Genomic DNA, 26068 nt, shown 5'->3' on the forward strand with positions numbered 1-26068 from the left:
CAAGACGGCGGTTGGGCCGACCGGCTGCCATGGGTCCTTTTGGGCCGCCGCACGGCCCCCAAGGAGGACCTCCAGGCATCCACCGCCGAGCTTGTCTATGGCCAGGCGCTACGCGTCCCGGGCGAATTCGTGCCCGACGCTACCAGTCCCTGGTCCGCAACTCACCAGCGCTCGGACCTCCAGGAGGCCGCCCGACGGTTTGCCCCCGTGCCAACATCCCACCACGGTGACCCCCAGTCCTACGTCCCCCCAGCACTTCGCACAGCGGAGTATGTTTTTGTGCATCACGACGCACATCGGGGGCCACTCCGGCCGCCGTACGACGGGCCCTTCCGGGTGCTGCGACGGGACGACAAGTCGTTTGTCATTGACATCGGCGGCAGGTCGGACCGGATTGCGGTGGAACGCCTCAAGCCGGCGCACGTGGACGTCGACCACCCACCACGGGTGGCCCTTCCGCCGCGGCGAGGCCGCCCCCCATCCACGGTGCCCCCCACTCGACCACCCACCACCACACCGGACCCCCTCCCATGACCTGCCAGGGGTCGCTTCGGCTGGGTCATCAGGACCCCCCTCAAATTGACCCTGCCGGTGCAAGTCGATTCTGGGGGGAAGTGTGTAGCGGCTACCGCTGGGTTTTCACAATCGCCTTGCACCTTTCAAGGACGCGGAGCGATCACCATGCCCGGGCAGGCTCGCCCTCAACTTGCCAGGCCGCAGCCAGGACGCTGGGCCACGCCCCCTCTCGCCTTTCCTGGGCAAACGCTCCGGGATAATATGTATATATATTGCTGCCCGATAAACGGGCTTTTCAGAGTGCCTGAGTGTTTGGTTTGAATAAAGCAACTCGGATGAATTCCAGCTTTTTGTCGCGTCCATTCTTCTGATCGACGTGGGAGCCCCAGCTCCTTCAATGACACAAATATCGTCAGCATATGCAGAGACTTTCACAGGTCTTGTGAGCAAATTTCTGCATCCGATTAAGATGCTGCGGACTTTGATTAAAAGCGGCTCAATGGTTATAGAGTACAGAATACTGGATAAAGGACATCCCTGACGTATACCCCTTCCAACCTTTACAGGTGAAGTCAGTTCAGAGTTTACTCTGAGTATTGAGGAAATGCCATTATAGAGCAGTTTTACCATGGAGAGAAAAACAGGACCAAGTCCAAAACACTCTAGGACCTTGAAAAGATATACATGACTTACACAGTCAAAAGCCTTCTCTTGGTCAAGCACAATCAAACCAAGCTTGTCATTTTTTATTTTACACACATCCCAAAGATCTCTTAATAAAAAATGTTATCGTGTATCTGTCGGTTAGAGATAAAAAAAAAAAGACTGATCACTTTGAATCAATGACTCCAGAAGTGGGGCGATGCGTCGAGCTTGAACTTTAGAAAATATTTTATAATCTGAAGTTAGAAGAGAGATTGGACACCAATTATCAATGAGCTGAGCGTCTCCTTTCTTAGGTAATAAACTAATTAATGCTCTTCGGCAGCTCATCGGCAAGTCACCACAACGTAATGAACTAGTAAAAACCTCCAATCGTTCTGGGCCTAATAAGGGCCAAAAGGATTTATAAAACTCTATTGGGAGGCCGTCCAATCCAGGAGATTTACCAGCAGGTAAAGAAGCAAGGGAAAGTGTAAGCTCTTCCAAGGAAAGTAAGGAGCCAAGCTGATCCCTTTGAGCAGCACTTAGCATGGGTAAGTCAGATGTGAAATAACTTATTGAGCCATCGTCAACATCATTTGCCATAAACAAGCCTGAAAAGAGGTTATAAACCTCCCTCTTTATATTATCTTGTGACGTCACAGTGTTACCAGTGGAGAGCTTTAAGGTTTCCATTTGCCTTTGATTGGTAGTCTTTTTATCAAAATGGAAGAAACATTTGGTCAGTGCATCTAAATTATATAGTGTTACGCCCCCCCCTTTCCTCTGGTCTCAGTGGGCCTCCGAACCCCGAGAGGGTCCCGGGCAGAAAGATGTGTTATCCCTGGTTGAAGCCCAGCAAATAACGTCCCTCAATGGAACCAGCAAATGAAACAGCCGAACCAATGATGCAACCACACCAAGTTATAAACAAACCATACTATATTATAAATCACACACACAGAGCCATACAGCAATGGGGGCAATCACCCCTACTTTCAAATCTTACGATAATATCCTTGTCAAGCCCCTTAACCCCACTCACGGCACCTCCCCCAATGTCTCTGCTCTCCTCCAAGGCGAAGTCCCAATGTCTCTGTGCGCTCCCGCGATCGGGGGGCGGGGGGGGTCAAGGCCCGGTCGCCAATTGAGGCGTGGACGAGCGAGACGACCCCGAGGTCACGTGCTCAGCCCACAGCAGCACAGCAGTGGCGAGGAACCTCCCAAAGATGCGCTCCGACGTACACGTTGCGGTTCAACCCGCGAGCCTCCATATAATTCTCACGTGTCCCTTCCTGGCACGGCCGTTCCCGGCAATACACCAGGGAATAATGTCCAGCTGACACGACGAAAGCCGGTTCACGGCCGGGTGCTCGCGTGGCCAAGATGGCGGACGGCTTTCGCTCCACCCCGGATTCTCAAGGCCTGGATCCTCCGGAACCTCAAGGAGAATACCTGACGACACCGGCTCAATGCACTCCGGTGATATTTCTTATCGACCAAACTTCCCTTCATGGATGCAAAGTTCCCTCGCCCAGTATGTCGAACGCTCGGCCCGGATCTTCAACCACTACGTCTCTTTTTCCTTCGCTCCACCTCTTCCGGTCTCGATCCGGATTTCTGGCCACATTTTTCCAGGAGCCCTTTTAAATATTTTACTCACAACAACCCTTTCCCTTAAGCCACAATAAGCATACTATCTAGAACTTCGAACCAGCAACAATACTCATAACAACAATCATTAAGGCCGAGTCTGTAACAATAGCTGATCCATCCGTAGACGGACCATTGCACCTTTTGCTTGGTATTTGACTAGGTTGTTTAGTAGAGTCTTCTTTTCCATAAGCAAATGATTATTTGTTCTATTGGGGCTATTTGCCACATCAGTTTGCAACTTCATTATTTCCTTTTCTAGTGCGAACCTCTCCCTTCTTACACTAAAAGAAGAGAAATAATTAAAGTGTTGGCAAAAGACAGCGATCTGTGCCTTAGCGTAGTTCCACCATAATATCGGGTTATCAAAATTATTCTTTCTTTCTTTGAGGCTAATTCAAAACACTTTGAAAGCTTCACAAAAAGCGGCATTTTCCAGCAACACGACATTGAACTTCCAATATGGACTGCCATGTTGCTGCAGAGCAAGCTTAAAGGACAAGGTTACAGCCAGGTGATCAGAGGAAACAGAAGGCACGATATCAGATTTCAATATCTTGTCAAGCATTACAGTATTGACATAAATTTTTATTGAAACAAGCAGAAACTGTCGAAAATGTTACTGTTGTGGAACGTATGAAGGAGGCTCAAAAGGAAGGAAAACTGAGGTACCACCAGAAGTGTAAAAATGATCTGTACAACAACTTTGTTGCAACCACCAAGAAGTCAGCTCAAGCATCAAAGGCAGAGAAAGAGTCATCAAAGTTGAAGAGAAGACACACTACTTGTGAGTTCAGTTCATCAACTGGCTGCAGTTCTAGAAGATCACAGTCAGTTGACCTCCCTGTATAAGGATGTATGCATTCTTTGCAACCAACCAGCCCAGCTCTACAAAAATAAGCCAGCACAAGGTAGAAAGAAATACAGAGTGCCAGATAATTTGACTGCAGATACACTGAAGGCAAGCTTGCTGAAGACAGCACGGAGTCGCGGGGATGACTGGGGCACTGAAGTCACTGGACGCCTGGAAGGGATCAACGACTTGGTAGCAGAAGAAACACTGTACCATTTGCGATGCAAACTTATGTTTGCGAGAGGTGACAGTTTGTCCAAGACTGATGAGGAAGGAAAAAGGAAGAGAGGACAGAGGAGTATTGATGAGGAGCGAGAGGCAGTTTTTATTGAATTCTGCGAATGGTTAGACTCAGAATTAGAGCATGGGGTAATGAACATGGACCAAGTCCATGAAAAGCTGCAGGAGTTTGATCAGTCACCAGAGAAGAGCCTTTCTTATTCAAAGCATTGGCTAAAGATAAAACTTCTAGAGAAATACGAAGACACCTTGTATTTCACAACACAGGAAAGAAGGGCAGATGTACTCTGTCTCAAAGATGGCACCGACAATATTCTGCGAGAGCATCATGCTAATCTTGACCATGGAGATGAGAAGACTCAGATCATAAAGACGGCACTCAAGTTCATATCCAATGATATTGCCTTGATTGATTTAGGTCCAAAGTCATACCCCACCACACACAGTATGACTGACATCGATAGTCAGCTGACACTTGTTCCTGCAAGCCTTCAGATGTTCTTGAGACCGATTGTCAAGACAGACGAAAGAGTTGCCGTTTGGGGGCAGAATTTTATTAAGGCCTGTCGACCTCGGTCTGGAGTATTGCCACACCAAATGGGGCTTGCCATGCAACTTGATAATAGATTTGGGTCAAAATGGATGCTCAACAAGTTCCACCGGCTGGGATACACTGAGTCTTACACGGAGACACAAAACTACAAATACTGCTTCCTTAATAGTAGGAGTGGAGATGATGTTCCAGATACTTCTGGCACTCTTGACACCATTGTGGAGGAAACCGATGAACAGATCAATGATGAGGTTGCAGTTGATGCTGCGCTTGAGGATCAATCAGTGATGACAGCCTAAGTGCCAGCCAGTGAAAGTGAATTGTCAAGTAATGATCAGGTGGTCTTTATGGAGGTTGGGGAAACAAACAATGCAGTCACTCAGTTTGTTGGAGACAATATAGATTTAAACATTGTCTCTATTCACGGAAACACTCCCTTTCACTCAATGGGTTGGATCGAAGTCACCTCTCCGGCACCACCTTTGCCAGATCCACAGACAACAGCAGCTTTCCCCCGGGTGAAGTTGAAGGCACTCGACAAAGCTAAGATCCTGAGAGGAACTGAAGTAAAGATTATTCCATTTACGAACAGGAAACAGATAGGAACGAACGCGATCATGTTTCTCCCCCTCGCTGAGCTTTCCTCCTCCCTGGCTCATGATCAGCCACTCCTCACTCCAGGTGACACACTCTGGGCAGCGGGGTGGGTGATCAAAGCCAACGATCCTGAGTTCACACACTCCAACTGGAATGGCTGGATGAAGAGAATCCATGCTAATGATGCAAAGCAGAGCACACAGATCGAGTTCCTCCCAGTTATTGAAGGAGACCCTAATGACCTCAACACCATCTTCACCACTCTGAAAGAGTGCATACGTCGCGCTGGGGGTCGCTATAGTGACCTTTGATCTTCCGATTTGGCTGAAGGCTGTGAATATAATAAAGCAGGCAAATCTGTTGTTGAGTCTGAAGAAGACATAGACAATGACTGTTGAAACTTCTGACATTGTGAATGAGAAATAACTCTTGAGTATTATATATGTATGTGAAATAAAAGCTACTTTGTGTGTAAATGTAAAAGTGAAAATATAAATGTTAAATATCAACTCAGAATCATGAAAAACCTTTATTTGACCCCTCATAAGTTACTTAAGGGCCGATTAAAAAAAAAAAAATTCTCCAAAATAATTTTTCGGTACCCGAATTCAACAGCTTTTTTTCTGGGTTTCCCACGGGAGTTGAACTTCAACATTTTAACACATGTTATGACACACCTTTACAAACATATTGGTGAAGAAATTTTTTGGTAACAATTTAGTTAACAGATTTGTGAAATATCTCATAAAATGCCCTTACTATATGTTCTGTTTTGCCAAGTGTTGCTCGATGAGTGATTTTTCATCTGTTTGTTTGTATGTGAGCAGGATATCTCAAAAAGTTGTGGATGGATTCGGCCAGAATCTTGTGGATAGGTTGGGTGTGTGACAAGGCCGAATTTATACGATTTGGTGAAGATCCGAATTCAGATCTCGAATAAAGAATTTTTAACGGATCCCACATCATTGAGAGTTGGGGCCAAAAACGATATACTGCATACCACGATATTTCAAAAAGTTGTGAATGAGTTATGACAAAACTTGGTGAATGAGTTGTTTGGGTACGACAATAACAAGCTGATTCGACTTTGGTTCAGGTCTGGATCCAGTTCTGGTCTTTCAGTGGACACAAAACATAAACTGTGCAGCCTGGTGGAGGTATGTGCTCTACCAGGTGCCGTTCTAGTTAATTTTGTTATGATAAAGAAATATTATGGACCAGAAATACAAGACAATGCATTTAAATCACTTTTCATAAATTGTAAAATTCATAACATGAAATCCACAAAGTTGTAATCTGGAATGGAGGGGGACCGGCCCGTGAGGGAGAGAAATCTTATTTTGTGCAGAAAACAAAAATTTTACAGGTGAATGAGGTCATTAGTTGAGATTGTGAAGACTCAGGACATGAACCTGGTGTTTGTGCAAAACTTAACATCCAAGTCGATGTAACTGATCATTCATTCACCGTTTTATTCTTCTCATGAACTGTAATTGTAAAAGTTTGTAAAATGTGAAGAATCTTTGTGTAAAAGTTGTTAAAATGAATTCTGTACAGTGAAGTGTTCACGGAACATCATAACGAAGCAGAAACTTTTGGTTAATATTTCCAGGTGTTGTACATAAACCACACACACTGATTACACAGTGATGCGTCACGTGGAACATGTCAGGTGAATGAGTTGTTCTCACTTCCATCTTCAAATAATTTATTCATTGTTATGATAAAAACAATTGATCAATGAACATTATGAAAGGCTGGACAAAATAATTCAGTCATTTCCATTTTGGATCGATCAACCATTGGGTCAATCGAGCGAAACTTAAAGAAAAATAGGACCGCGGGTCCTGAAGCTCACCTGGATCAGGATCAACAGTCTCTCAACCCCCCACAGACCCTCTCAGACTATGATATTTTTAATGCTGTGAACAAACTTTGGTACACCATGGGTGATGAAGGTTGTGATCAAGTTTTCAAAATTGTGTGTGTAGTTTCGGAGAATACAAAATACCTATTTTGGGAATCAACCCCCCCCCCCCCCCCCCGTAGTTCTCTTTATTGAGCGCAGATTTTGATGTGATCAATTCACCTTCATTAGGCATCAGATATGGATCTCATGTCCAAGTTTCATCAAAATCATGTGTTTGGTTCAAACGATAATGACTGAAGTGTTTACAGACTCAATCCCTCCCTCACACACTCACTCCCTCCCTCACACACTCACTCCCTCCCTCACACACTCACTCACTCCCTCACTCACTTACCTATGGACAATGCTCGATCGCATAAGCTCACCGTACTAAAGTCCAGGTGAGCTAAAAATACTGAGTTGGTAAAGGGAATTTTTAAATCTCTAATTTTTTCACAGGTGCACTGACCTATCACGGAGCGATCAACAGATTAATTTCACCAAGAACGATCTCACATCAACATAAATCATTCACATGTTCCTAAAATCATTCACATGCATAATGAATCATTTACATGCACCTTGAATAATTCACATGTATCTTGAATCAATTACATGCACATTCAATCATTCACATGTACCTTGAATCATTCACATGCACATTCAATCAATTACATGCACATTCAATCATTCACATGTACCTTGAATCATTCACATGTACCTTGAATCATTCACATGCACATTGAATCAATTACATGCACATTCAATCATTCACATGTACCTTGAATAATTCGCATGTTACTTGAACCATTCACGTGTACCTTGAATCAATTACATGCACATTGAATCATTCACATGTACCTTGAATAATTCGCATGTTCCTTGAATCATTCACGTGTACCTTGAATCAATTACATGCACATTGAATCACTCACATGTACCTTGAATAATTCGCATGTTCCTTGAATCATTCACGTGTACCTTGAATCAATTACATGCACATTCAATCATTAACATGTACCTTGAATAATTCACATGTTCCTTGAATCATTCACGTGTACCGTGAATCAATTACATGCACATTGAATCATTCACATGTTCCTTGAATGATTCACGTGTACCTTGAATCATTCACTTATTCCTGGAATCATGTGCTGTTCAATTCCAGTGAAGAACGAAAGATTCATTCTATCTTGTGGAGAAAACGAATTAGCGATCACTCGATTTTAGTACATCAGAGGGAAGTGGAGGAACAATGTGAAATTTCCTTCATGAATCGATGAAAATGATATTTTATTTAATACAAAATGGAGGTTCCATTTCTCTTCCCCCATGTTTGTTATATTTAGATTTTTGGTTAAAAGATTTTAAAAAATCTTCATAAACATGAAAACAAGTGAATTTCACATCTGGTAATTTTTGTTAATCTTTAATCATTTCCACAGAAGGACCGGTGGAGCATCCGGTGAAGGTCGAGCTGGATCGGAACAACATGAGAAGACTTTGTAGGTGAAGGGAAATAGGGTGGGGGTTCTTCGTCTTCCCTCCATTTACAGATCATTTAAAATTCCATATTTTCGCCTTTTCATTCTTTCTTTTTTCTTCTGTTTTATTTCCCTATTTATATTTTCCTTCATTCTATTCCACTTAGTTATTTTCCAACTCGATTTTCCCTCTTTTCAAGTGTCACAAGACCCAAAGTTTGTTTAATTGAACGATGTCCAACCAGGAGGAGGAGATAGTCCAAACTTGTGTTTGCTGATTAAAGGCCTTTCTTAATCCCAATCCTGTCCTCCCTCCTCTCTAATCCCCCTCCCTCTCTCTTCCCCTCCCTCTCTCTTCCCCTCCCTCTCTCTCCCCATCCCTCTCGCCAAATATCCCGTCCCCTCCCTCTCTCTCTCCACCCCTCTCTCTCTGCCTCTCTCTCCCCCTCCCTCCTCCTCTTTCTCCCACACTATTCCATCCCCCTCTCTCTTCCCTACTAGCCTATACCCTCTCTCTCTTCCCCACTACCCCATCCCCTCTCTCTCTCTCTCTTCCCCACTACCCCCATCCTCCTCTCTGCCTCCCACTACCCCATCCTCCTCTCTCTCTCTTCCCCACTACCCCATCCAACTCTCTCTCTTCCCCACTACCCCATCCTCCTCTCTCTCTCTTCCCCAGTACCCCATCAGTAGAGGAGAAATGTTGTTCCTGGGACAACCCCAAATATCCATTCACTTGCATGTAAATTTTCCTCTCACCATCACTTTTCTTCATTTCCCCTTAACACCTCTATTTCTGCTACCCTGATCTTTACGAACCTTTTGGCCTTTTGACATAATAACTATAGCAAAAGATAACCAACTCTTATCCTTAATGTTGTTCATTAGACCACTCAAACAATGATCCTATGAATATTTGTTCCCCTTAACACCCCCATTACTGCTACCCCCTTGGCCTTAAAGACCTTTTAACATTTTACTCTTACAATGATCATTGTTGTTTAGTAGACCACTCAAACAACTATCCTACAAATATTTGTTTATGCGTAGGAAATAAATTAATTCTCTTACAGCTCTCATCACCATCTAATACATTAACAAAGTATATGTTTGAGTTTGGTTCTTCATCACGATATTTTAACTGAGCTAAAATAAAATGATAAACCTCCCTCAATGTTCTTGTCTGAGCGCCTCCTGTGCCACAAATCATTTTAAAATTAAAGTATATATTTTCCTGACAACCATCAAAGTTTTCCGTCCACTCAAAAATATTTCCATCTTTTTTGCCCAACTCACCAGTATTTAAATTAATTCTCTTATTTGTTTTGTGAACTTTTTTACCAGTTGCCTTTTCAATAAGTCTTATTTGATATTTTTCACATTCATTATGTTTTCCATTTATATACCAAGGTTGATTACACCTCCACTCTTTAGTCTGGTTGATACTTGGTTCTATCATTTATATAATAGTAAAAAAGGTGGCGGTAGCCCGTTAAAATCCCTAACCCCCCTTTTTAACTTATCACTTATATACTTATATAACCATAAGGGAGGATATCAATTCCATTTTCTAAAATAAACCTCTTATCATCAAAAGCCCCCAATGCTTTCTTATTCACCTCTTCTGAATATAATTGATGTTTATAACTTCTTATTCCATTAATCTTTCTAAACTCTTCTTTCTTTGTTGTTAAACATGTATAATAATCATTAAAATTTATGGTTGTCTTTACCACCGACTCTTTAATACCCTTAAGCCTCTTCCCCTCGATCACAACATCCTTTAACTTCTTACCAGTCTTTTCAATGTATTTATAAGCATAAGCCTTGGACCTCAATCCCACAAATTCACTCATAACATATCCTCCTAATTCATCCTTAAACTTTCCAATCGCCTTTTTATTTTTAGAAGAGAACAACTCACTCTCTTCACTATAATTACTTGTATCATAGATATTAATGTCCTTTTCATGTCTGAATAAACATCATTAGTATTAATTTTCAAAATAAAACGATCTGTATCCACATAAAGTAGATTAACATCATTTTGATATTTCTTCCTCAAGTTATTGCAAAAGTAATCATACATCAAGGACTTTGATAAATCAAGTATTGAGGTACCAATGTAAATAGGTTTGTTCATCTTAACGCTTTCTCTCATCAAATGTATTGCACAAAAGTTTTCCGTAAAAACTTCTACTCTCGAGAAGCTTGGTCTGTTGATTAATTTTGATGCTTGTTTCCATGATGTTGATAGACGAATGTTTTGCCTCTTTCTAACATTCTCCATCGTTTTTCCAAATACAGAGTTAATCATCAACTTATAAAAGTCTTTCTCAAAGTCATTTGTAGCGTTTTTTCTCATTTTGGTGTTGTAGTCAATGTACTTTTTCAACCAATGACTCTGATTGAACTTGAGAATCCTATGTGTCTTTTCAACACGGAGACACTTTGAAAGACATTGTCTCAAATTCCTCTGGTGAAGAACATAATTTTTCTTATCATAAAGTGTAGTAAGAAGTTTCTCTGTTGATTTACCCTTCACATTAAATGATTGTTGATAATCACTTAACCACTCCTTCTTTGGACTTTCCTTTTCACAAGCAAATGGGAGATCTTTGTGTAGGTTATGGAGTTCCTCTGGATATTTCAAATCAACTTCAAAATTATAATCAACTTTTTCTTCATCTAATTCAGATTGTGTAGATATACATAGATTCTCAAAGACTTTGTTGAAATTATTTTCTTTAACCCATTTAAAACCACCATAAGCAAGTGCTTGAGACATTGCCCACCCATACAAGCTATTCGCATCATAATACATCAAGTAGGAGCTCTCTACCGATAGATCATAATTTGGAATGCACCTGTTATTTGCTTTAGCATATCTCTTTGAACAGACTTGTGAAATTACTCCTCTCTTTGCCTTCTCAATCATCAAGAGCATATCAACATCTGTTATAAGATCCAACTCGTGTTTCGTCATCTTTAACATAGCACTCCAAGCCAATCCAGGAGCAGTGTAATAGTGAGCAGGATCCAATCCATATCCAGAATGACAGATTGTTCTGAAAGCCTCAAACACATCAGCCAACAAAAGCACATCAGTTTTGAGATACAAATCGTGATACTCACCAAGATTCTTGATGTTATATTTTTTCAAACATTTTGTGCGTGTACATAATCTTTATCAGATATATGTCTATTATTTAATTTATTATAGAAATTTTCTTTTGAAGGAAGTTGTGTTTCATTGAATCTCTCAAATGAGCCCATATAGTCATAGGGATAAATTCCCTTTTGTCTTAGTAAATCTTTGTTTGAAAAATACTCTGAAAGACATGGAAACTCTTTTAGATTTTCAACCAAGTCAGCCAAGGGACGATTCATGAATTTAAATGTGTCAAGAAATCTAATATTAGTTATATCATAAGTATTTTAAATTTTTTTATGTCAAATTCTGTTTTTATAAAGATTGTTTTTGTGAATGAAATGTATTTCTGAACCGTGTTTGGAATTGCTGAGATAATTCCATAGGTCTTTGAAAGTTGATTTATAAATAGATGAGTGTCATAATTAGCATTGTTATGAAGAAAGACAGGAATGAAAGAGGGGAGTTTATAATTAATATTACAACTTTGATGAGCTGGACCTCTATATTTACCAGTGAGATGACAATGATCTCTAACCTTTAGACCTTCACCAATTTTTTCCTCACAAAGATGACAAACATTGTTTTTTCTAAATTCCCTTTTCTCTTCACTCATCAAGGACAGTGGTTTATTGGTTTCTCTCATTATCTTGGTTAATCGAACACAGTCTTTTTCTAGTCGTTTCACAAACTCCTCTGGGGTATTTGAGCCTCTATACACCTCTAACTTGTTATATTCATCACCAACGGATGATTTGATATAATAACAAAAACCACAAGGAGTATGTTATTGATATTTATTTGTGTATGATTATTTTGGATCTGGAGAAGCAGTATCTATTTTTTCAAGAATACTTTCGAAATCAGCATATATTACAAACGGATGTTTGATCGTTTTCTTTTTATCTTTGAATGTGATCTTTGAGCCTTCTTTAGGCATATTGATTACCGTTGAATTATGATCACCACAATAATTTGAATGTTTATCTTATCTTTCTTGTGAATTGAAGAAGTTAAGACAACGCAAACAAATATATATTTTATTTGTTCTTTTACATACTTGTGGTTTTAATAATTTAGCAATATCTTTGATGTACAGTCACGTGAAAAAGTAAGTACACCCCATGTAAAGTTTTGACTTTTTCAACATATTTCAACATACAGCTATTTGATCTTCATTTCAACAATATTGAGAGATAAAGGTGATATAATATAACAAATATCATGAAACATTTACATTTTGTAGTCCATTGTATAATTTAAATAAACATAAATGCAAATTTCGCATGTGGAAAAAGTAAGTACACCCCTACATTTATCACTACATCAAATACCTAAAATTAGAATCAGGCGCACCAGCTCAGGTGCAAATGATCAGAACATCGTTAGAGAGGATCTTGGAGGAACCTGTCTAATTTAAACCTCAGACATGTAGTTTGGTATGCTCTTTGTTGTTGAAGTGTGCGGCGTCACCATGCCGAGATCAAAAGAGCTCTCTGAGGCCTTCAGAAAGAAGGTTATAGATGCCTACGAGTTTGGGAAGGGATTTAAAAAGATCTCCAAACAATTTGAAATCAATCATTTGACTGTCCGGAAAATCATCTTCAAGTGGAGAAGATCCCAAACAACTGCCAACTTGTTCAGGCCAGGCCGTCCCAGCAAGTTCAGCCCGAGAGCAGACCGCAAGATGCTGAAAGAAGACTCTAAGAACCCCAGAATGTCATCACGGGACCTACAGGTAGCTCTTGCCACTGTTGATGTCAAAGTGCACGAGTCTACCATGAGAAAGAGGCTGCACAAATTTGATCTACATGGGAGGTGTGCCACAAGGAAACCTTTGCTGTCCAGAAAGAACATCAGTGCAAGACTAAAGTTTGCCAATGAACACCTAGGCAAAGACCAGCACTTCTGGAAAAATGTGCTCCTGACAGATGAGTCAAAGGCAGAGGTATTTGGCCACAGTACCAGAAGACATGTTTGGCAAAAAACAAAGACAGCATTTGTCCACAACAACCTGATACCAACTGTAAAGCATGGTGGTGGAAATATTATGGTTTGGGGCCGCTTTGCTGCATCAGGGCCTGGGCAGCTCATTATCATAGAATCCACTATTAATTCTTCATTGTACCAGAGGGTGTTTGAGGATAATGTGAGGCCATCTGTCGGAAAGTTGAAGCTCAACCGAAGGTGGACCTTGCAACATGACAATGACCCTAAACATACCAGTAAATCCACCAAGGAATGGCTGAAAAGAAAGAAATGGAGGGTTCTGGGATGGCCAAGTCAAAGCCCGGATCTAAATCCCATCGAGATGTTGTGGGGGGATTTGAAACGAGCTGTACATGCAAGAAACCCCTCAAACATCGCACAGCTGAAAGAATTCTGCATGGAGGAGTGGGCAAAAATTTCTCCCAGTCGATGTCAGAGACTGGTAGACAGTTATAAGAAACGCCTACTTGAGGTTGTTTCTGCCAAAGGGGGCAAATACCACCTATTAGAGCCAAGGGTGTACTTACCTTTTCCACATGCGAAATTTGCATTTATGTTTATTGAAATGATACAATGGACTACAAAATGTAAATGTTTCATGATATTATTTTTTTTTTATTTTTTTATTTTTTGTATACAAGATCGAGGCTCGTGAAAGAGCGAACATTAATCACACAGAAAGACAAACCGACACATAAAACATATAACATCGGGAGCGGTGGACAAGATGGGGAGAGAGGGGGAAGGACACAAACACAACATTTGAGAGCAGGGACCGAGAGACATGGAGACATCGAGAGATCTGAGAGAGGGCGAGGGCTTTGGGGGGGGGGGGGCATGGGAAGGGGGCGGTGGGAGAGGTATAAAACATATGGACACTGCCAGGACTTCCAGGAAAGAAGTTGGAATTTCAAACAAGGTGGATCTGGGGTGAATTAGCGGGAGTAGAAAAGATCAAGGTTTTGGATGGGGGAAGATAAGAGATGGTGGTGAACAGCTGTTTTAAAGACCTGGAGGGAGGAGTGGGATTGAAGGGAGTGAGGGAGTTTGTTCCAGACGCGGGAGAAAAGAGGAATGAAAGAGTGAAGGTGAGCAGAGAGCCGAGATTTCGGCAGTTTAACCATCAGAGGGTTGCTGGCAGATCTTGTGCGACCTGTGGGAATATTTGGGGGACAGAGCACAGAGAGAGCTGGGGGTGCAAGGCCGGAGAGGAGTCGGTAGAAGACAGAAAGACCACCTACCTGCCTGCGGTGAGTGAGTGAAAGGCCCTCAGAGATAGCTTCATCGTGGGAGATTCCAATAATTCAGAAAGCTTTGGTTTCAACAGCGTGAAGCCGAGATAGGTGTGAGGCAGGAGCACCGGCCCATAGGGGAGAACAGTATTCCATTGAGCTGCGGATGAAAGCCTTGTATGTGGTGAGGAGCTCAGGTGTGCCGAGGAAGGACTTCGCACGACGGAGGATGCCCAGTCGGCGACTGGCTTTGGAGGCCAGCTTGGAAATGTGGTTTTCCCAAGAAAGATCATGGCAGATAGTGAGACCCAAAATCTTGAGCGACAGAACTTCTTGGAGAGGATTGTTGAGAAAGTAGATGGGAGGGTTGTCCAGTCGATCTTTTCGGAGAGACATAGTAAGAGTGTGAGATTTGTCAGGATTGAAAGACATGTTCCACTTGTTTGACCAGTCTGTGATTTTGTCCAGGTCTTCAGAGAGTGAGGAGGCAGCAGACTGCCGATCTGAGGGAAGAGGAATGGAGCGGCAGAGAGTGGAGTCATCAGCAAAGAGATAGAGAGGATTTTCGAGAGAGTCAGAGAGATCATTGATGAAGACCAGAAAAAGCACGGGGCCCAGAACACTGCCTTGGGGAACTCCAGCCTGAACAGGAAGAGGAGATGAGAGAAACCCATTCAGGGCCACACGTTGACGTCGACTAGAGAGGAAGTCCGCCAGCCATGCGTGGAGATTTCCATGGATACCAAAGGAGGAGAGTTTGGTGAGCAGAGCGGGGTGCCAGACCGTGTCGAAGGCACGTGATATGTCGAGGGAGACAGCTCTAATTTCCTGTTTGGCATTGAGGACCTCCATCCATTGTTGAGACAGCAGAAGCAGCATGTCCAGAGTAGAGTGACCTGGTCTGAAACCAAATTGATGATCAGAGATCAAGCCATTGGAGAAGAGGAAAGATTTCATATCCGAAGCAATGATGGATTCCATGACTTTGCTGATAATTGGGAGAAGGCTGATTGGTCTGTAGTTGCTAGGATCTGTTTTTGCACCTTTTTTGTGCAAAGCGGTGATGTTGGCTGATTTCCAAGCAGATGGCAGTTGACCTTGAGCAAAAGAGAGGGTGAAGAGAACAGAGAGAGGTTGAGATAGAGCAGCAGAGCAGGATTTTAGGACACGTGGGCTGATGCCGTCGGGTCCAGTTGCAGAATCAGAGTCGAGGGTTGACAGAAACTTTTCCACCTTGTCAGGAAGAAAGGACACGGAGTCCAGGAGCAGCAGGGTACGACTGGGTATGGTGGGTACAGAGAGGGATGGGTTTGGGACACAAGATTTAGAGGCAAACACAGAGTTGAGGCATTCAGCTTTTGCACGTGCGGAGTCAGCTGTGTAGCCGTTTGAGGTAAGGGAGGGGATGGAGGGGGAACAAACACCAGAAACGGATTTGACCAGACGCCACCAGGATTTGGAAGAGGGAGACAGATAAGAGAGTTCGGTCTTGAGAACGGAGAGATATTGTTTCCTGGCTCTCCTGAGGGTGGACACACACTTGTTTCGGGCTTTGTGAAAGGAAATGAGATTTCCTTCCGTTGGATTTGCTTTCCAGGAGACGAAGGCAAGTTGTTTCTGGGCAAGAGCCTCACCACAAGATTCCGTGTACCATGGACGGGAGGAAGGGTATGACAACTGAAGACGAGATGGGATAAATCTGAGCATGAGAGAGAGCAATTTACTTTGGAAGAATTCCCAGGATGAGTTGATGTCAGAGGTGATAGAGATGGGAGACCAGTCCAGATGATTGATGGCTGCTTGAAGACCATGCCAGTTGGCCTGAGTGAAATGCCAGACTCGTCGACGCTGAGCAGGCTCCCTGAGGATGGTCAGAGAGATGTCCACTTTAACAAGGACATGATCAGATGATCCGATCGGAGCAGAAGAAGAGCAGCAGACATTTTCAGGGAAGTTAGTCATAACCAAGTCCAGAAGAGAAGATGTTCCGTTGACTGAGATCCGGGTCGGGAAATTGACAGATTGTGTCAGTCCCAGTGAGTCGCAGAAGTCCTTTGCTGAGGAGCCATGGCTGGTGAGAGAGGTACCCACACCCAGCCAACTGGCATGATGACAGTTGAAATCACCACATATGAGGAAGAGAGAGTTGGGATGAGTAGATAGAAGTTGGTCCATATCATCAGACAGCGAGATGTAGATGGAGTCATCACTGTTTGGTGGACGGTACAACACACATATGAACAAGAGGTGGGAGCGAAGGGGAAGCCGTAGCCAGAGGTATTCCTGGGGGTGAGGTGGAGAGAGTGCAGTGCAGGGCGAGTGAGGAAGAGAGTTTTTGATAAAGATAGCAACCCCGCCTCGAGGACGAGGCTCAGGTCTATCATACCGGAGGAGGGAGTAGCCCGGGAGAGATACTATGGAATCAGAGACATCATAAAGGAGGAAAGTTTCTGTTAAGCAGATCACGTCTGGTTTGACAGAAGCAACCTGTATGGAGAGATCAGTTAAGTTTGAACGAAGGCCCCCGATGTTTGAGGTCCATACCGTTAATGAAGAGGAAGGGGGAGCATCAGATACAGAACAGGGGGGAGGAGGGGTAGGGTAAGATGTGGAAGAGGTGGAAGAGGTAGGGAGAGCTGTTGAAGGTGTGTCAGAGATTTCAGAATAGCTCGGAGAAAGGGAAGGATGGGGCGGACAAAAGGTTTGATGGTGATTGGGTGAGCCACAATGAGGTGTTATTTGAGGAGGGGGAAGAGCGAGGCAGAAGGTTGGGGGAGATGGAGGTGAGAGTTTGAAGGGGGAAGAAGCGGGGAGGATGCTTTGAGGAGGGGGAGTGAGAGGGGGGAAATTGAGAAGCAATGAGGGTGGGCAGATTTGAAGGGGAGGGGTGAGGGGGGAGTCTAGGAGGGGAGGGGCGAGGGGGCGTCTTGGCGGGGAGGGGTGAGTGGGTAGTTTAGGAGGGAGGGGGCAAGGGGGGAGATTTGAAAGGGATGGGTGATGGGGAAGATTTGGAGGGGAGGGGTGATGGGGAAGATTTGGAGGGGAGGGGTTATGGGGAAGATTTGGAGGGGAGGGGTGAGATTGGATTTTTGAAAGTGTACGATTTATGGGAAACGAACATTTATTGCAAAATGAGTTTCTTGTGACCTTCGAGTTAAAAATACGTTTAAGGACGCTGGATGGAGGATGGAGTGCAGGAGAGTTTATGGAATGTAGAAAAAAGGCACTATAGGAGATGGATATTTTTTTGGGGATGAATTGATTTGGTGAGCAAGTCGAAAGCAGCCTTTTAAAGAAGAAGAAGAAAAAGGTGTTATAAAATATGACGGATTCCATAACTTGAGGGGAAAGTGTAAACATTGAAGGTTAATGAGTGAAAACTATCTGGGGAAATGGGGGAGAAACACGTGGTCGAAGAACGAACGAACGAATAAGAATGAATAAACGAATGAGAACAGAGAAGGGAATTTTATTTATTTATTTTTTGAGTTGAGATTTACACAAGGAAGTAGGCTATAGGTGAAAAGACTGGGAATACAGAGAACGAAAGTTATTGGATCACAAACGACGGACCACTGAGAGAAAAACAAAGCCTCAAGGTTGTACAGTGCACACTGTACAAGGCCTCAAGACACGACACGAATTAACACGATTTTCAATACAGGTATGAAAGATTTGCACCGAAAAATCTTCGTCGGGACACAATATACGTACAACACCATAAATAAATACAGTTTTAACGAAAATACAAATGGGAACAATCACTTAACTTCGATTTCAAATCGTTCGCGACGCAGCAAAGGCCTTGCTCGCGACACGGCAAAAAAACCGTTATTTGTTATTTGTTATATTATATCACCTTTATCTATAAATATTGTTGAAATGAAGATCAAATAGCTGTATGTTGAAATATGTTGAAAAAGTCTAAACTTTACATGGGGTGTACAGTGGAACCTTGACTACGAGTTTAATTCGTTCCGTGACCGAGCTCGTAACTCAAATTGCTCGTATCTCAAATCAAATTTCCCCATTGAAATGCATTGAAATGCTATTAATCCGTTCCAGCCCGCCAAAAACCACACCAATTTTTTTTTAAATATACAGTATATATAAAAATATCTCGCGCTTTATATTTCACCTGTATGCAGCATACAAGTTGGCAGGATGGCCTGGACTGGAGGTACGCACACTTGACTCTAAAGTCTAAACTGTCCAGCCTGGGTTTGAATCCCGACCCAGCTATAACCTGTCATGGGTGAATCACAGGCAGGGTGATTCATCAATGTGTGTACCGCTAAACTGGGCGCCCCGTTTGCGTCCCATTAGTTGTTGGATGTTAAGGATCTCACCGTGTTTTCCACAAAGAGAAGGCGAGCTATCGCCGGCATTCTGAACAAGTTGTGGCCTGGCATGCTCTTCTCCTCTGCCGTTATATACATCCTCCTCGACGCCTCGCTCATGTTTTTCGACGATTGCGTGTTTTATATCCAAGCACATCATCCTCTTCTTCTTCTCAGCACTGCACTTGCCACTCACTTTCTTAGGCCCCATGGTTAAAACTAAGAAATTTTCCGAAATAACCAAAATGCGAAAAAAAAAATGCAGCGCTGTACGACAGAGATACGTACTGTACTTGCACGGCAAGATAACCACGTGACCAGAACCCACCTGGCGGTGTGAACTCGAAATAACCAAAATGCGAAAAAAAAAATGCAGCGCTATACGACAGAGATACGTACTGTACGTGCACGGCAAGATAACCACGTGACCAGAACCCACCTGGCGGCGTGAACTCGAAATAACCAAAATGCGAAAAAAAAATGCAGCGCTATACCACAGAGATACGTACTGTACGTGCACGGCAAGATAACCACGTGACCGGAACCCACCTGGCGGCGTAAACTCAAAATAACCGAAATGCGAAAACTAAAATGCAGCGCTATACGACAGAGATACTGTACTTGAACGGCAAGATAACCACGTGACCGGGTGGCGAAAGCTCATAACTCGGATCTCGGCTCGCATCTCAAAGCAATAAACCGCTGGAGCGACGGCTCGTATCTCGAAAAACTCGTAAGTTGGGGCACTCGTAAGTCAAGGTTCCACTGTACTTACTTTTTCACGCGACTGTATGTATAATGTGAATTTTCTTCTGAATTAAAATATAGACGATTAATATGAGTTTGTTTACAATTTACAGAAAGCTTTAAAACCTGAATGTTGTTTGTTTCTGTTAGACCATAAACATTAACTGATAAATTATTCATCTTTTCAAATTTAGGAATATCATTTAAAGGCATAGGAAACTTTCGATATTTCGTATTTAATGTATTCTCATATTTTTTATAATGAGATACTCTTTCATCATGAAAATGTGGAGGATGTAAGTGTGCAAGAATAGACCAGAGAAAACATTTATTGTTTTTATTTTTGATATTGACAACTGCTTTTCTATTTTTGATAACACTCGGTAAATCTATGTAAGAAGAAGCTTTCAGAGGATCTGATTTAAGAATATGAATGTCTATGAAAATAATTTTTCCTATATTGAATCCACTTCCTACGATTGAATTGTCCACATCTTGCTCTTGTTTAATAAGTTCATCATAGACTCCTGATGTTTTAAAATCTTGATATGAAGATATAAAGTGTGGCTCAGTTCTCATGTATGGTGTATCTATAACTCCTTCATCCTTTGTCATTTCTAATTTTACTCCCATATAAAATTTAAGTGGTTTCATTTCTGTTAGTGTTTTTTCAATCAACGTTTGAACAGCAGGTTTAACTATTTCTACAGCATCAACTATAGACTTTGGTTCGGGAGGTTTGAAGTCAAAGACTCTTATTTTAATATGTCCTTTGAATGCTCCATCACTGTTTTTAGTTGTAATAAAATTTGATAAATGTTGATTTGTTTTAAGATGTATTCTCCCTCGACAGATGGCCTCCCTCGGTGCCTTTCTTGAGGATATTTTTTATTACAGACAGAACAGTGTTTTGTTTCCTTCTGAATAGGAGATAGTAGGTGAAGTAGATTAAATGTGTGTTTGTTAGTTTTAAGGTGTCTTTTGTATTGTTTATATTCTTGTTCACAAACGTCGCAATACGTTGCTTTGATCATATTTATATAGCAAAATTATACTTAAAGTAAAACACCTTTTTAGAGGCTTTTTTAAAGATGAAACTGTGCTTAAAGTAAAACACTTATGGAAGAAAGTGCCTTTTTACAGGCTTTTTATATATGAAACTGTACTTAAACTAAAACACTTTTTCACTCAGAATCATCTGAGTCATAACTATCACATGAATACTCAGAATCATACTCAGAGTCATCAATAAAGCTACTCTCATAACTATCATTTGAGCACAAACTATTAGCATCATAACTATCATCTGAGTTCAATGAAATACTATCATCACCATCGTCCGAGTTCAATGAAATACTATCATCACTATCGTCCGAGTTCAATGAAATAGTAAAATCTTCACTGCTGTAATGTCTCATATTTAATTAGCAGAAAAAACCTTTCCATCTATACCAATATACTTTCTTTCATTAACGGATTCAATCTCTACATTTTTAATATCAAAAGTTATCTTTAAATAATCTCTAACTATCATAGAACGAAATGACATTTCACCAGAAATATTAACATCATTCATTTTACTTAGATTTACACCCAATGGATTATTAAAGTAAATACAAATTTCTCCACGAATATTGTTGATGGTCTTATCATTATTTTTCAAAGTATCGCGGTCAATCACTTTTTCAAGCTTTGAATAAATTGCCAGGAGTAGAGGAGAAACTTTTGTTAAATTTACTTTAATGGATGTCTTTCCAGGTATAGTTAGCGCTCTTCCTTTAAATGAAATAGAGGGGCTCATGTTATTTTCCATAACTGGTTTTACCCAAAAATTTCCATATTTATCTTTGTTCAATTTAACATCTTTGACATATTTTTCTATATCTTCCACCGAAGTAGAGATTCATTGAAATTTGTCTTTTGTGCTTTGAAACATTGTATTTATTAACGAATAAACTTTCGTTTAGTTTAAGTAAAAATTTACCATGTAAATATGATAGGTTCTGAAGGATATTTAGAATTTCCAGACTCTCCATATGATAAATTAGAGAATTGTCCAGCTTGTGATAGAATAGGGCTTAATAATGAGGGTTCATATAAACAATGTATTTTCTGTGATTTAATTTTCATTAATGATAAAAAAAAAAAAAAAAAATATATATATATATATAACTCTTTTAAATTAGAACCAAAAATGAATTACTTCACAAGATTAATAAGAGAGATGAATGTTAAGTATTGTGATGATAATACACCATTTCTTTCAAGGGAAGAGACTATTTGTATTGAGGAAATGTATAAGGGTTTCATGATATTTATTATTCAAAATAATTTTAATGGAAATGTTAATACAAGATACTATATAAATAAAATAATGAATTATTTTGAAATTAAACCCGAACTCAGGATAAAATATAGAGTTTGTAAAATAGCTAAAAAAAAGTTAGATGACTTGTTTTCCATATATATGTAAATGAATGATTTTTTACCCGTTTGGGAAAATAATATAAAATTTAATAACCATAAAAACATTCCAAATTCATTGAGATGTCTAATAGTTGGTTCAAGCGGATGTGGAAAAACCTGTTTACTTTTAAAGATGCTCCTTGGTCCTAATTTTTTAGATTATGATAATTTAATAATTTTTACAAAGTCAAGTTTTCAACCCGAGGATCAACTACTCTCACAGGGTTTTAATGCGGGTCTTAAAAAGGAAGACATTATCGGTTTATTTAAACTTCAAAACAAACTAAATGATTATAATATTGAAGATATAATACAATTATTTTGTGATACACAGAAATCAAAATCGAAACCAAAACCCATAACTTGTATTCTCAGTGATAATACGGATGATATACCTTCACCTCAAGATTTAGATAAATCAAAAAAGAACCTCGTTATCTTTGATGATTGTGTTAATGAGAGAAACCAATCCATAATGGATAGCTACTATACAAGAGGGAGACATTCTTCTTGTAATTGTATTTATCTTAGTCAGTCATATTTTCAACTCCCTCGGTGCTCAATAAGAAACAATGCGAATACTTTATTTTATTTAAATTAAATTCAATAGATGTAAATAATTTTTGGAGAGATAATTGCTCTACGTTATGTAGTAAAAATGAATTTGAAAATTATATGAAACACGATTGAAAAATATAAATATATTGTTGTGAATCAAGATGAGATACTAACTGATATTTACACACATAAATGACAACAATTATTATTAATCTTGTGGGTAAATCTGCTTCAGGAAAGAACTTTCATAAATCTAAACTCTTGAAGAGTAAAAATGAAAAGATTGTAAGTTTTTTTTTAAAACACCCGATGATTCGTTTTGTAGGCACTACAACCAGAGCAATGCGACCAGGAGAAGTAGAAGGGAAAGATTATTACTACATTTCAATTGAGGAACATATGCGATTGAGGAACGAAGGTCAAATATTTGAGGTCTCTCTTGGTTCTACAAAATATTCACATTGTAAGAGTGAGTTAAATAAAGTAAAATATAATGGTCTTGGGATTTTAGAAACTAATCCTGAAGGAATGAGACAAATTATTAAACATTTGTGTGGTGATGGAGTTAAGATTTTATCATTCGGTCTTGATATCGTTGAGGAGACTCAACACAAACGTATGAAAAGCAGAGATACAAGTATTAGTGAAGAAAAAATAACAACTCGTATTAATACCAATAAAGAATTTGATGAAATATTTAAAGAAAAGGATTTATTTCAACACATTTACTATAATGACGAAGACAAGGCAAATTTTCCCATTAACCTTTACAATTCATTAAATGATATTTTTCAATAAATAAATACAGCAGATGAATACTGAAGAAAGAGCAAGAAAGTTTAAAGAACATCAAGAGTTGGTTTCAAAGGTTGTAAAGCAACAGGAAGAGATAAAGAAGAAACGGAGACAGAAACTAACTGGTGTTTCCTTTGAAAGGAAAAAAGAGAAAAATTTTTAACCACTTTTAAAAACTCAACAAACTATTTCACCTACAGTTCCCACAGCAGAATTTACTCCAAAAAAACTTCAAATGCTCAAAGATTTTAGCCATATGACAGAGCAAGAACTTGGAGAATTAGAATATGATGATGAAGGATTATTTCGGAAACTTGAGGAGGTAAATCAACCACCTAATTATGTTGTGGAAGCTCTTCAAAACAATGAATATTCGGCGGGTTCAAAAACCAGAGAAGGTCTCATTCCAACAGAAGAACCAGCACAGTTCCATCTTGTGAAAGAAAAGTTATTGATATTTAATGATAAATTGGTGTTCTTAAGTTCTGCTGAACCAAATGTTGATTTAACTCCAAGATTAATGTTTCTTCTAACAAACTCCGGATTCAGCGGTTCAAAATATTTTGATGAACCACTTGATATGGAAAATGCGGAAGATAGGGTATATATTAATTTACTAAACTCACTTGATTATGGAGTTTCTGTTGCTGGTAAAAGTAAGAAGAATGAGAAGGAGAAACATATTATTGATGCTTAAAGTAAGCTTGGTTCGGGTGTTAGCTTTCTTCCAAATGACCCATCACAATGAGTTAATAGGCTATGATTGCTGTTGGGTAGTAAGAAGGCTGGAAACATCAATTGTTTTAATGAAGCATCTGCCATTTTAGATCAGTTGATGAATATGAAAATAATTAATAAATGTGAATACAAAGATATTTTATTAGATATTAAATAAGATGAGAAGCACAATTTTAAGTTTTAATTTCACAACGAGTGATTACACAGCTTCATTCCCTTACCCACTACAACTTGACCCCACAAAAGAATATGAGGATTCTTTGTTGTCAATGGAGACGTATAATACCTTGTTTAATATCACAGAGAAAAACGACAAGTTTAGTTATAATCCAGGAAGTGGATATAAAACTATAACCGTTTCACCCAGAGCTTACGAGATTTCTCAAATATCTTCTGAAGTCTCTCGCCTTATGAAAGAACAAGGTGATGAACCAAAAAATATGGTAATAGATATTCAAAAACACACCTCAAAATCAACGATTAAACTTTAAAATAATTATAAAGTTGATTTCACGATTGAAAATTCGTTCAGAGAGCTATTGCGTTTCTCTTCAAAAAAGATTGAAACTAATGGGACGTTTTACAGTGATAATGTTATTCAAATATCCTCCGGTATAAATTCGGTATTAATTCATTGTGATTTGATTGATGGTGCTGAAAACGATGGAATAAGAACAAATACAAGATTTTCATTCAGCGCATACTCAACACCGATTGGTTATAAATTCAATATGGAACCAAAAAATCTTGTCTATTTACCTGTGTCAGGAAAAACCATATACAGAGTAAATTTTAGGATAACCGATCAAGATAATCATATGATCTCCTTTAATGAAGAAATTATATCCATCAGAATTCACCTACGTGAAGTTTTTCAATAAATAAATAATCGTTATTGTGAGAAAACACGAGTTGGGAAAATATAAAGTAATTACAGGGGATGGGATGTTCCTTTCACCATATTATAAGGGTGAAGGTATGTTTCTTGGTAGAGGATACTATAAACCAAAGAGACAACGGGGTGTGGGACATCAATTCAGAAATGAAGGAGATGGGATAATTGATACTCTAATGGGTATTGGTTCAACCATTCTTAAACATAAAGACCTAATTGGTTCAACTGCTTCTGCCGTGGGCACAGTTGCGGGTGCTATAAAGAGTATAAAAGATGCTCAAAAGGAGTCTCATAAATTACAAGCAATCAAAGAAATAAAAAAGGTAAAACTGAACTATCTTCACAAGAACGACAAAAAATCATTAAAATACTTGGGTCAGGGTTTCAACAATTTTAATCCTATATAAATACAATTATGGAAGCGATTGATAGTATCTATGATTTGGATGATGCGATTATCATTTCAAACTCCACTAAAAAGGAAGACTATTTTAAGGTAAATGCTATAACAGGAACAGACTGGAATTCAAATGGAACAAAAAGTTTTGAAATTAATAATCAACAAACTTACTTGAATATAGCTGATAGTTTCTTGCTGTGTAAATTTAAATTCACTAAGGCTGCGAATAATACTAATGCTACACTCGTAAATGATTTCTTCTGGAAAATGTTTGATAGTGTTCGCCTGTATATTGGAACACAAGAGGTTG

At 40.0% G+C, this 26068-nt stretch overlaps 1 protein-coding gene across 2 annotated transcripts in view; it reads left to right on the forward strand.

Annotated features, from left to right (window-relative positions):
• Positions 1 to 26068, forward strand: part of LOC137419050 (E3 ubiquitin-protein ligase TRIM11-like) — an 86801-nt gene that overhangs the window by 44179 nt on the left and 16554 nt on the right. Inside the window, exon 7 of one of the 2 annotated variants that reach the window (XM_078770610.1) lies at positions 8409 to 8472. In XM_078770610.1, the coding sequence (XP_078626736.1) occupies positions 8409 to 8472 (64 nt within the window). The remainder of the gene's footprint in view (positions 1 to 8408; positions 8473 to 26068) is intronic. The other variant, XM_078770609.1, reaches the window with a different exon arrangement.

This window comes from Myxine glutinosa, chromosome 1 (assembly GCF_964187855.1).
Source record: "Myxine glutinosa chromosome 1, kmMyxGlut1.1, whole genome shotgun sequence".
NCBI lineage: Eukaryota > Metazoa > Chordata > Myxini > Myxiniformes > Myxinidae > Myxine > Myxine glutinosa.